Source organism: Haliotis rubra, unplaced genomic scaffold (genome assembly GCF_003918875.1).
Source record: "Haliotis rubra isolate DU_JTF1 unplaced genomic scaffold, ASM391887v1 Scf745, whole genome shotgun sequence".
Lineage (NCBI taxonomy): Eukaryota > Metazoa > Mollusca > Gastropoda > Lepetellida > Haliotidae > Haliotis > Haliotis rubra.
Window position 1 is genome coordinate 291518 of NW_025767463.1, and position 14031 is coordinate 305548.

General features: G+C 42.1%; 2 protein-coding genes across 2 annotated transcripts in view; one reads left to right on the forward strand and one right to left on the reverse strand.

The window, feature by feature from the left end:
* LOC124259971 (protein phosphatase 1 regulatory subunit 12A-like) overlaps positions 1–4711 on the forward strand; it is a 30932-nt gene extending 26221 nt beyond the window's left edge. The window contains 2 exon segments of the mRNA XM_046694196.1: positions 1584–2256; positions 2258–4711. Coding sequence (XP_046550152.1) covers positions 1584–2256; positions 2258–2593 — 1009 coding nt within the window. The 3' untranslated portion in view covers positions 2594–4711.
* Positions 4712–8767: 4056 nt separating this feature from the next.
* LOC124259963 overlaps positions 8768–14031 on the reverse strand; it is a 131845-nt gene continuing 126581 nt past the window's right edge. Inside the window, exon 15 of the mRNA XM_046694185.1 lies at positions 8768–12703. Within this exon, the coding sequence (XP_046550141.1) occupies positions 12443–12703 (261 nt within the window). The 3' untranslated portion in view covers positions 8768–12442. The remainder of the gene's footprint in view (positions 12704–14031) is intronic.

Here is a 14031-nt window from a genome sequence, read left to right on the forward strand (position 1 = left end):
TGCGGCGTAAAACTAAACTCACTCACTCACTCATTTCACCAAAAAAGACAAAGTCTCGTTGAATACAGCGATGAAGAATTAATTCGGCGATACCGTCTAGATGGGAATGGCATTAGATTCGTCGCCAGCATTTGGGAGAAAGGATATTTTTATAAAATAGGATTTCCTAATTTTTTTTATAAAAAGTAGGATTTCCTATTTTTTTTTAATTTCCCATATATTCTTGAAATCAATTGTTCTAAAGTTGATTACACTTATGATGATAATACCTTTAATAGATATCACTCAAAGCTTTCATATTTAGTCATATATTTATAAACTAGGATTTCCTAAAAAAAATTATAAAGTAGGATTTCCTATTTTTTTAAATTTTCCATTGTTAGTAAACAAAACACAGGAAATTTTACAAATATTCCTGACACTACATGCTGTAGCCTCATCAAACTATTTATTTGTATGAGGTCATGTTCGCTTAAAAAACTTTTCGTTCATACATGTTCCTTTCCTTCGTCGTGACCTCGGCTAATCATCACCTACACCTACTACATTTTTCCAGTGTTTGATGCATTTTATGGCTGTTTCATAGGCGTACCAATGTAATTCAGAAAAGAGAACAGAAAATCGTACTTATTCAAAACAAATAAAAACTATGTGTGGCGCGTAGTCTAAGACATTTCTGTATTCTTGACTACACCTTGACAGTCGGACCCAATGTTTACATTACCTGCCACGCCTCTTGCCGCTTCGCCGACGTCACGCCCGGACCAAACTTCCTTCCAACACTCTGGCGTTTGTTTTCACGAGTTCTGTCAAAAGCAGGACCTCGTCTTTAGTCCAATTAGGTTTTCTCTTCTTTATCTCAGACTCCGACATATTTTTCACAATGTATTACCGCGGTATCTCAATGTGTCGTCTGCCGTAAATAGCAAAAGGGAGATCCTAACGAAAGCCATTTTCACACCTTTTTATAAAAGAGTTCCGCCGGAAGTCTAAAAATAACTCGGATTCACCCTAGTGATCACGCGGGTATGCACTACGAAAAAAACTTAGTTTGTCTTTGGAAACTTAGCTAAGTTTCTGACTTAGTAGCTTTATGAATAGCATCTTAAGTCTCAGACTTAGCTAAGTCAGTTTTAAAAAACTTAAGTTTTCACTAAGGAAAAATCTTAGTTTCTTTATGAATACCGCCCCTGAAGTATGATCAAACTTAACGACCCCACTCCCCACCTCCTGTTTAATATGCAGCCTGCCACGTCATTGTTTGTTTGTTTGTTTCTTGTTAACGCCGCACTCAGCAAATTCCCAGCTATGTGGCGGTGGTCTGTAAATAATCGAGTCTGGACCCGGCAATCCAGTGATCAACATCACGTGCATCTATGCAATTGGCTTACGTTAGCTTGTGTCAAACAAGTCAGCGGGCCTGGTAACTCGATCCCGTTAGTCGCCTCTTAAGAAAAGCATGGGTCGCTGAAGATAACCTGTAATTGTAACCTGGATCTTCACTGGTCTGTCTCCTATGTACATGGGGTAGACGTAGTATAACATTTAAGTTATTATGTTCATATTGTTTCTTTTTACTTCAGAACGAGGTTGTTGGTTTCCCGAACTCGGACAAACGAGTCCTGGAGGACGATGAAGCGTCGAATACAAATGGCTGAGTCTAAGAAAAAGATGGCGGTTGATGACAAGCTGAAGAAGAAGGAAACATTTGACGAGTGGCTAAACCGGAAGCGGAAACAAGAGAAGCGTGACAGCCGTGAGTCCGACTCCGAGGACAGTGTTGACAGTGACAACGAGGGAGGTAACTCTCAAGCCTTCAACACCTGGTTGAAAGAGCAACGAGAGCGGCAGATTACCCGGCCTCAAACGGTAACTGTGGCTGATCTGTACAGACGACGGACTCGCCCTCTGAAAGGACTGGTGGCCGTTACTGACCACATCGACGTTACGCTAAACCACAACGACAACATGGTGGCGCATAGGAACTGGCGTGAGAGGAAATGTGGCGGAGGAGAAGTAGAGCAGACGACAGGGTTGGATGAGGAGAAGAAAAAGGTTGAGGAGAAGAGGCAGAGCTTACTGGCAAGAGCTGTGTCGTATGACGAGTGGATGGTGCACACGGAAGAGAGGAAGCGGTTGATGCAGAGGATACTGAACGCAAACATGACGGAGCTGCAGAAGATCGAGGAAGAAAGGCTGAAGAAGAGGGTGTCACGGCAGGTGTCGTATGGCCAATGGCGGGAGAAGGTGGAGAAACAGGAAACAATGGACAGCACTGCGCAGGGAACGACAGCGCATCAAACAGGAAGAGGAAGAAAAACGTCGAGGCGATTTCCGCAGCAGCGCGAGTGTTCCTCATGATATCTGGATGAAGAAAAAGGAGGAAGAGAATAAGATGAGGACGGAGAAGGAAAAGGAAAACGTGAGAAAGGTCAAGGCCAGACCAAATGAGGATAAATCTGCTGCGTTTGACCGATGGTTGGAGAGAAAGCACAAACAGGATATGGCAGAGATTCAAACGCAGATTAAACGGGAGAGAGATATGATCAAAGTCCTAAGAGACAGGCGATTGGCTTCCGTCTCCACTTGTTGATACAGGGTAGGTACATATGGATGAAGATCTGATCTTCATCTCTTAATGTGTTGATATGACCAAGGCAATTGGTGGATGTCGATACAACGAGGTACATCATACCTGCAGAATAACTCGACACCTCCAAACCTTTGAATACAGTGTAGGATAGAACTGAAGGAAAGCACATGGGAAGACTAACGCCTCACCAGGTTTGCGGGGGTAAATCTGAATCCTGGATGAAGACTGAACTCCAAATGAAGATCAGGAACTACACTTATGGTTACTTCAGACGAACTTCGAGATAGGAAAGCGACTTGATACTCAGGAATGCGAATGGTAGAACTAGAACACATTCAAACTACCTTTCACTATATGCACGTTTCAGAATGCTGGATATTGCGTTCCTGTCTGTTATCAGGTGACGAAGAATGCAATCCTCTTCGAGCACATCATGGTGTCTTCGCGACAAGTGTATATCCTCCGATTAACAACTTATTATTCAAGGAGAATGGCGCTCAGAGTTGCTCATGCAGGGTGCACAAAGCGATCTTATCGCTAAGGTGATCGTAACTCCCATACAGACTTTCGGCTGGAGTAGCGCTAAGGCTTCTTTGTACAACGGCACCCAGTGCGCCTTCGTAATGGAGGCCGTGTTGGAGGGAGAGTGTGTCGTGTGTCATGTGACTTGCACGACACGTGGACGATGTAGCAATCGGAATATATCATTTGTAGTAAAGGCACCATTAAATACCAAAAGACTTGTTGACACTCACTATTGGGATGTCTACGTATACTTCTATGCAAGGAAACATTTATCTGTGTATGGTTTAACGGGGTTTCACGGAACCTGTGTTCGGATCTAGATGGGACACGTGACCAGAGGATCCAGGAAGATCCAGTGTTGGAGTGTGAGTGTACGAACAGTGTACATTATCAACATGCATCTTAGTGCCATTTGACTTCATTTGGATGGATTTATTCACAAAGAACAGAATTATTCACAAGAACTTTCTATACTTATCGGACAACCTCGCTCATGATTATGATTATGTCCCAATACTACTTAATTCCATGAAAACCTCAAAGTCCGGGAGAAATTAGAATATGAACTGTCGGGCAAAAAAGGCATACACTTGAAAATTTGATTTGAAACATTCCAAACATTATCAAAATGTTACTGGGCTGATAACAGTCGACGAAAGATTCGTAAATACATCTCTGATACCCGTAGCAAATATGTCACCATCGAATAACTGTTTCTTTACTTCTTTCATTTTACCTACCGTGAGTCATGGGTGTATTATATGTTTTGACCGGCACTTTAACTTGACTAAACCGTTGTTCGAAACACACTGAGTGTTCCGAATACATTCGAATGTATGTCGAGTTACCCGTGGTGTGTCGGACATCAGTGCCTATACAGTGATTTTAAAGTGACCATTAGGTTCTTACAGGTCACTTCGAGATATCGGAGTTCGAATTAACGAGTTATATATTATTTTTAATGCCGAAACATTTGATCACTTGTTCGTCGGGATGCCTCGCCCACATCGCTGTCCAAAACATATACAGTTGGCAGAACCGATGGACGGGCAGGAAGTGCTCACCCCTATCCTCCTTTTAGACTCTTTACTAGACTAGACTCTCAATGTGTTTTGATCACTTCATAGTGCGTCCCCTCTCCTGTACAATCTCCACCTCTGCATGCACTTTTGTTCTTAGAAAATGAGAAATTAATTCAACATCACGCACAGCTTGCACTGCCTGCTGAATTCACGATCGTTGACAGGAACGGGGAAGGGGAAACCGACGCATTAGGCATCAGTATTCCTGGAATAAGTTTACTTTGTCTAGTTTTATTTTCAACTGTTACGAATTCACACTTGACCTTCTTCGCAACTATTTGTTCAAATGCATGATTTTATGTGCGCTTCTCTCACTACCACATCGTATTTCCCTGAAACCACAATTTGCGTCGACGTCTTTGTTTACCCCTGGCAGTGTTCAGTGTGCAGCAGCCATGGCTCTGTTGCTTGGTACTTATTCTGCATAAGAAATGCAGTTACCGTGACGATACTTTACCCATTTGTAAAACTGCACATAAGCCGTATGATATGAAATACATCTTTAGAAAACAGAGTCTTTGTTTCTTTTCTAATGATCGAGTGAATGTTGTTTTACAACGCCGCAATATTAGAGATATATGGCGGCGGTCTGTAAATAATCAAGTCTGTACCACACAACCCAGTGTTCAACAGCATGAGCATTTTACGACAAGTAGTCAACCCTATTCTAGGTCATAAACGGATAAGCCCGATCGGCACCCGGGACGAATCGCCTAGATATATCAGTGTGTTGTTTAACGCCACAGGGTTCCAGCTATACGGGAGCGGTCTGCAAATAATCGCTCAACAGCATGAAACATCGATCTACGCAATTGGATACGATCATGTGTCAACCAAATGCCGAAAATCAAGTCGTACCCGCATGTTCCGGGGGCGTGGTGGGCGAACTGTCTGAAGCGCCAGGCTAGTGATCCAGCGAGCTTGAGGTGTATGTTCACGGCTTTGTGACATATCAACTTTGGTTTTAAGTTTTATAACCGCCGGTTCCTTGTATTTCAGATATTATGTTTCAGTACCCATGCTTGACTTAAGAGGCAGTGGTTGAGTAACTTTTCAGTTCTTTTTATCTAGCATTGTCTTTTTTATCCAACTCAACTTCCTGGGGAGTATTCAACTCATGTAGCCTGTGAGGCGTAGCGAGTTATCACACAACCTCATCCTCACAAGGTACCCATTCGCAGCTAGGTGGACTGGGACACATAGACACAATATTTTGTCCAGTGATACTGCACGTTACTATACCCACAACTAGGTGTCTGCACGTGTTCATGTGTCCACCATCTGGTCACCTACCATCGGATGAGTGGGTTCTGTTAAGTGCACAGGGTTGTCTACTGCACACTAGAGGTTGTGACAACCCTGAAAAAGCCTGCAAGTAATGTTAGCTCCAATGTTTTTACACCCGGTAACTAGTGAGGATCGATCCAAGCACCTTTCACTAACTAGCGCGGCGCCTTAGACAGCTCGCCCACTTTGCTCCCAAAGTTACTTCCCTTTACCCAATGCTTTCGGCTAAACAGCGGTTCGCATGGAAATCTGAAGGACGTTGAAACGAGAGACACGAGTTACCTGAGATGTGTACCGATTGATTTCTAAAATCTGTACCCGTCTGTGAAAGGGTTACATTGAAAATAAGTGTCAGGATACCGGGTTGGAACTTTTCAGGCTCGGTGATGTGTCGGTGATGTGTTATCATACAACGACGGCGTGAGTTGTTGCTGAGTTCAAGCCGCTGTTGTGACGGGCCCAGATTATTTCCCGGCCACCGTGACACAGATGGAATATTGCTGACGCTCCCTCAGTCACGCCTACATTCAGATCACGCTGTCTGTGATAACAGTGAATTGTAATGTGGTTGATTATAAAAGTGAAGTCACTGGACCATTCTCAGTTAGGAAGCTCTTCCACTGCGGTCCACTCCAATATGGTCGCATGCACTGCGCATTGGATTTTCATCATCTATCATATGCGATTTCATGCGTTATCTTCTCGTGCGTTTTTGGCTGAGTATTTCAGAACAATCGCGACTAGAGAACTGGCTTTGGTACCTGGACGAAGTGGCATGGAGGGGGCGTATTTTCGCTTGATGAAAGTTTATGGTCCGACATCATGTAATGTGGTTGATTATAAAGGGAACAGTTTTACTGGTTCTGTCGAAAATGAAACCGCCTCAAGAAAAGATAAAAGAACACATTAACTGTTTGATCGGCATTCTTGAAGTTGGTGAGTCAATAATGAAGCAGACAACTTCATGGATGACAAATTCTTGTTAATTGCATACAGCGACGTTTTGATGTAGTGAGTTGAGTTTTACGCCGCACTAAGCAATATTCCACCTATATTGCGGCGGTCTGTAAATAATCGAGTCTAGACCAGACAATCCAGTGATCAACAGCATGAGCATCGATCTGCGCAACTGGGAACCGATGACATGTGTCAACCAAGCCAGCGAGCCTGACCACCCGATCCCGTTAGTCGCCTCTTACAACAAGCATATGGGTTACTGAAGGTTCATTCTAACCCGGACCTTCACGGGTGTGACGGCTGACGAGCCAATACTTAAAGAACCGTACCGTTCACATGTTCAGAAAGATTTTAACCCATAAATTCCTCAAACAAAAATGGGTCATGTTAAAGTATCGTGTTGATAGACTGTTATTAGAAGGGACGAACCGAGCCGATGACTTCGCGTCAAATGTGTTAAAATAACATGTCACAACTGCGGGAACCAGATAAAGCCCCTCCGTCATGAGAACTGTCCCTGTTCGTAGAAGATACTGTAAATTTCAGTTCATTGGATGGATATGATATAATAGTGTCCAGTTCGAGATCGATCACTCTTTACCAGTCAGATTCCACCGGAGTTCTGTATTAAAGCTTACATAGCTGTCCCAGGATCTGTTGATATTTGGTTGAAATCAAATATGAATAGTGTTTTTTTCAACACTATACCTATACTTTAGGGTACACACACACAGCCAACATCACTATGCCTATTCCACGAAATATTAAGTGGAGGGTCCAAAACGCATACTTTCTTGAATGGGCCGATCCCGTTATAAAACTGCTGTCCACAAGACTGAAACTATTACAAGAGAGATTACTTCAATTTTCATACAGTCCACTTTCCCATCGTGTCAATATTACAACAGCTACACCCTTAGGTATCTACACTCCACAAATTTTGGGGTACAAGAGAGCATGCCCTTTTCCGAGAGCGCCATTTGAGTCTTGCTCAAATTTAAAGTTGCTTAATCGTGGTTACTAACATTCAAAGCGGTATTAAACCTTTTACAAGTTTAAGGAGCGGACAGAATGATGTCTGACGCTATTATGAGTTGAAGCGTTCGTGTTTGTTCAGACGAACAATTGACATGCCACTGCATGTGTTTGTGACGAATTTCGTAGATGGGCTACGACACGCTCAGCGTTTCGCGAACCCTCTAATCATCTCAATTTGACAGTGATCCATAAACTCAAGCTTCGGACAGTCGGAATGTAGACTGGGCTCATATTTTCGGAGAAGTTTCCATTGATTATGGACTAGAAATGTCACTTTTCTTTATTGTTTTATTTAACCATGTGTTAAGAAAACCCAGGAGGTTAAATGACTACGTCAGGTAGGTACTCTCCCCTACATGCAGGATCCAAATTCGTCTTCACGGCATGTCTTGGCAACGTCCCACTGGTATGGATGCCACATGACCTTGGCAAGATGATGCATCATACGTTCAAGGCTGGCTGGCTGAGTATGGTTTTACGCCGTTTTTAGCAATATTCCAGCAATATCACGGCGGGGGACACCAGAAATGAGCTTCACAAGTTGTACCCATGTGGGGAATCGAACCCGGGCCTTACGTTCAAGGAGTTACAAGAAAGACAAAAAAGCATCTTTCATACATTTGACTCTTTTTTTTCAAAATTCAAATTGCATTTCGAGGACTTAAGGATGACAAATGTTGGTGAGGCAGGACTTGCGTAGCCTTGCTTGCCAATACCTTAAAGTTTTGTGATCCACTCATAATGTTCATATAGGTAACGCTCATTGGACTGACTGAGTATGGTTTTACGCCGCTTTTAGCAATATTCCAGCAACATCACGGCGGGGGACACCAGAAATGGGCTTCACACATTGTGCCCATGTGGGGATTCGAACCCGGGTCTTCGGCGTGACGAGCCAACGCTTTAACCCTTAGGCCCCACGCTCATTGGACAACATGGTCTGGTTTCGTAGTGTGTAATCAAGTTTGTTTGTCAGTTGTGTAACGCCGCACTGCAATATTCCAACTATATGGCGGCTATCTGTAAATAATTGAGTCTAGACCAGACACTCCAGACGCATCGATCTACGCAAATGGGATACGATAAACCGAGCCCGACCACCCGATCCTGTTAGTCGCCTCTTACGACAAGCATGGGTTGCTGAAGACCAATTCTTGCCCGGGTCTTCACGGGTTAGTGTTATCAAGGTTATTTCCTGTCGTTGACGTTTAATATACAAACACACAAGTGGGGTCTCTGGGCCTGTCAACTGAACACAGAGAGTCAACAGATAACATGGCAAGAATAATGGTTGAGACATTTTATTCATGATTTTGAAACTGAATAAAACAAGATATATGTAAAATGCAGAGAGAAATCGTATGGACTCGTGAAAGTGTGAGACGTCAGTCTCGCTGAATGTAGCAAAGGCGACCACTGACGCCTACAGAAGGATAGTAGGCACTAGCCACTAAAGACACGGACATAATTACAGAACCAACTGTTATGATTAGATACATAGCAGATAAATAGAAGAAAAAAAAGATTGTAGAAACCCGTACGGTACCGATGTTGTTGACACATCGGAGCCTAAATGCAATCAATTAGAAATATTATGACATATTAATTTCTATATTTTGTATTAAATCTGTCTCTAGATAACGTTCCGAAAGGAACACACCAAATATCTTCTGAAAGTTTGTTAAACATTCACATTCGTGACACCTCGTGTCATTCCGGAACAATACGGATGACTTATAGCGCGTTACGGAAAGGCGCGAGGGATGACGACTCTGCATATGGAAAAGATCGGGTTTACTTCGGGGAAACGACAAAACTCGATTGGTGCCAAAGAGATGAGCTTAATGCACGAGTACACATTGTAGTAACAGTATATTTAACGGTTGGCTAAGAGGTATGTCCACGATTGGCTGTTTGGGTGACTGCAAGGAAGACAGACATCCTTTTGACTGTGGTAGAGGGGAAGATGACTTCTTAACTGGGGGCCTCCGTGAAATGTCGGAAATGTCCGACTGCTATAAGACAGATAGATCTACGTGAAGCAAAGTGAGCTGAGTGACCTATGTACACTAACAATGGGCTTCGTTAAAAAAGCTCATGAACATTTTCTCACATTTTAAGAATAAGATATTACACTAATTTCACAAATTATTATGTCAGTAAATGATCGGCGAAACAGTACAGTCATAGAATAAACAGACGGACATACAGACACACATCTAAATAAATCATACATTCTCTCAATGCAAGAAAACGTTTAAATCTTGGATTCCTTATATATTACAATTATATACATTGCAACTAATGAACACAGTCAATCAGTTTAGAAACAGCGCGAAGAATGGATCGCCATGTACACTGCGTTCCCGTCTACAGACACCTATGCGGCCGCGCATTACAGCTGTACCAGTTTATCAATCAGATCATGCTGTGGTTTTATTGAAACAACGAAGTCTCTCGCTAAGACATCTCAGTAAAACCCTATTTCAATTACGACAGACGTAAAGCTAAGATCCCTCTGGTTGGGGGTATGTATATTTCACAAGAATTACATATTTCTTGGACACATACAATTACATAAGACTAACAACACGGACGGTGGTGTAGTCTAGTGGTTAAAGCGTACGGTTGTTGCACTTTGTAACCATGTGGGGAATCGAACCCGGTCTTCGGCGAGACGAGCGAACACTTTGACCACTAGGCTACCGGTTTCGATTCCCCACATGTAAAATGTGTAAAGCCCTTTTCTGTCTCCATCGCCATGAATGTGCTAGAATATTGCTAAAAGCGGCGTAAAATCCAACTCACTCATGATAACATCAGCTACGATAACCTCGGAGCCAACAGCCAACAAACAATCAACAAGTAAGCGTGTTATCACATCTGAAATGTCATGGATGTCAGCAATAAGTTCTCTTAAACCGCCTCATTACTTACTGTGTCGTGTAAAACATATCTAATAATAAAATGTGGTACGCATTTAAACACCCCATTCAGAAATTCAGTAATGGCCAGAAACCAAGTGATGGTCAAACATTCTATATGTGTGAGTGAGTGAATTATGAAGTTGAGGGCCGGATAGTGACCGTCAAGTGCAGACAATACGTATATTACAGAAAAGACGAAACAGGTGTCATTTTCAGCTGATATAGAAAGTCGCACACGATGCTGCTAATCAGAATAAAGCTTAATAGAGCATATGATTCATTTCAAGACACGAGTATTCCATCAAGGTAAATATACGAACGGAAAACAATTCAATATCAAGCACATACTATCATGAGATAACATTTTTTTATGAAGGTCATTCGTCCAGAACGCGCAGAAGTTCAAAGAGAAGCTAACCTCGCCATGGACGCAAATATAAAAAAGAATCGTTTGACGAAGAATAAAAGATTTGATTGATAAACTAAACTTAACGCCTCATGGACAGGGAAATACTTCCTGTGAGAAATCATTACTCGAAGTAAAATATCCAAATCTTAGCTCAAAATACCGGAACAATCACACATAAAACCGAACCTATTTTGATTTAATTGAAATTTTAAAAAATACAGTTAAAGCTTATGAAAGATTTTGCTTGCATTGCTAGAATTATTGAATTGTTAGCATGACAACTAATTCTACACCAGACATTAAGCCGGCATGACAATCCGGTAGCCATGACAACAAACTTGGAATTTGTGTTCCCAAAGAAACAAAATGCTGGCAATGCCTACATGTGTAGTAGGCGCTTCCACTTGCATAGTTGGATTCGACTTCTGTAAATCTTTAAAATGCCTCTTCAATTTTCCGTCATAAAACTTCGCACTACTAAACGCGCTAAAACAAACATGTATAAATATAGCCCCGTATGTACATTACAGTGAATTTAGCACTTACAAACCGGTTTGGTTTTGAAATGTCATGTGCAAATACTCAACGCGAACGAGATTTGGAGTTACCTCCCTTAGACTAGAACGTTCTCGTTTTATGTCCCGTTTTTTCTCTCCTTATAATCAAGTGAAAATGTCATTCACATATTGAAATTAATTTGCTGAATTAACTAAACTCAATTGAGCACCATGTCAAGTCGAAAAGTAGATATCCAACATTACCTTTGAATGTTGAATGTCGGGAAACCATTTCAACACGTTCGCTACCTGTGTACAGAAAACGATCCAAGAGATGAGCAGCTCCGCCAATATACAAGCCACATTTCTTAGGCGAGCAAGCAAATAGAAAAATAAAATGTTTACCTATTCAACTATGGAAACATCTTAGGTTCACTCTCGGTTCACTTCGGTTCAATCGATGAGAAGATGTTTGGCGTCAGACACGCACGTGCAGCACACGCAGACACGTCACATTCACCCACACGGCGGACATGCATGACACACACACGTGAGACTCATTCATATCACGGAATGCACGTGCATGTCAAGAGAGCACGCTGTCTATGTACAATTCGAACACTCGTTATCACATTAGAAGAATATTCCTTTTGAAAATCTGGAGCAATGGACCTTTTATGAAAAGGCCTTTCTACAATATTCACACATTTAAGTTACAAATTACTGTCTGTAAATGTAGGTTTGAATCATCATCGTCACAATCATCATAATCATCATCGTCACAATCATCAACGTCACAATCATTATCATCAACAAGTGGTCCAGTCCATTTTTTGTGATAACATTACAGTCACGTGACTTGAAATCGACATATCCCATTGGTTAAAAGCTCCTGCAACGAATCCTCGCTTTTCACAGGTCCATTTGTAAACAAGCACGAATCTCGCGTCACAGTATTATGCTCATCACCATCACAGAGCACGTCAGCATCAGATCCACTGACACTCATTCCCGTCAACTCACTACGTGCTTCCCGTGGAAACCGACGTTAATGACGTCACATCCGCCAATCGGAACACACCAGTCGAAGTTCGGATTGTTTCACAAAGTGCGTTGCCACGATTTGATCAGTGCTTAAAGTTTGTCAAGTCACTGTCTTCTCTCTTGTGAACTGATCCGGAAAAGTCGAACACTTGCATCCATATTGATGTGTAGCACATGAAATATATTAACAGTACACTAATAAATAGAATTAGGATAGTTCTGTTCTTGCATATCCGGGCTTGGGCGAAGCGGCCGCTAGTTGACTTCACCCCCACGCCCACCGCTATCAATATTATCAGGGCGGTGCCAAGGAATATCAGCAAACCCCCCTGGGCGGGCACCTGCTGAAAGAGAGAAACGGTGATTAGAAGTGGACAAAACAGGTATATTGTTGTGAGTAATCGTTATTCTAGCACTATCGACCCGTGAAGGTCCGGGTTAGAATATTGATCTTCAGTAACTCATGCTTGTCGTAAGAGACGACAAACGGGATCGGGTGGTCAGGCTCGCTGACTTGGTTGACACATGTCATCGGTTCACAATTACGCAGATAGATGTTCATGCTGTTGATCACTGGACTGTCTGGTCCAGACTCGATTATTTACAGACCGCCGCCATATAGCTGGAATATTGCTGAGAGCGGCGTAAAACTAAACTCACTCACTCCAGCACTATCGTAGCATCAGTACAACCAGAAATTATTGAGAATTTAAAGATTGTAATTTTTTAATTTGTTTCACTCATTACTCACGTATTAAATGTGAATATTAGCAGAACATAACTCCAGATTCAAAGACAGGTGAACAGTTAGTATTTTGTCAAGTCACCATGGGCTTCAATGCAGGCTTCAATGCGGCGGAGCATACTATTGATCAAAGAAGTTAGAAAGTCGCGGTCCATGCTGTCCCAATATCGGACCACCTCTTGTTTCATTTCAGAAATATTTGTCAGATTTTTCTTATTGACACTTTCCTTCATAAGTCCAAAAAAACATTTTCTATTGGATTTAGGTCAGGGCTATAGCTTGGCCAATCTAATAATGTCATATTTTGGGTCCGAAACCAGGCCTGTGAACACTTTGAACGATGTTTTGGGTCGTTGTCCTGCTGGAAAATCCAAAATTTCCATAGAACTTTTTTGAGCAGATGGAAGTAAATGTCCCTCGAGAATATCTGTGTACCGCTCACTGTTCATATTCCCTTCAAATACACAGAGGGGCGTTGCCCCTAACACAGATATGCCACGCCACACGTTAAATTTCGGACTGTACTTTGGGCGCTGATACAAAGGTTTTTCAGTTTGTTTGGTCCAGAATTTCGGTGTATTGGGAAACAGCCACACAGAACTTTCATCTGAGAAAATCACATTGTCCCAGTTAAAATTTCTATGCTGTAAGCACCAGTTCAACCTTCGCTCCTTTTGTTCAGGTTTCATGATCGGTGATGGAATTCCTCGACTTTTCTGCCAACCCATTGCATGCAGCTCAGTTCTAATTGTCTCCCTACAGACAGCCACAGTTCCTCTATCAATCATATCCAGCCTTAAGTTTTCTAAACTCCTTCGTTTGTTTTTAGAACAAACCATTATCCATTTGCAATATTTTTCAAAACACGATGATAAACAGTGGACAAAGGGATGCCTGTTCTACTTGAAATCACTTTAGCTGATCTGA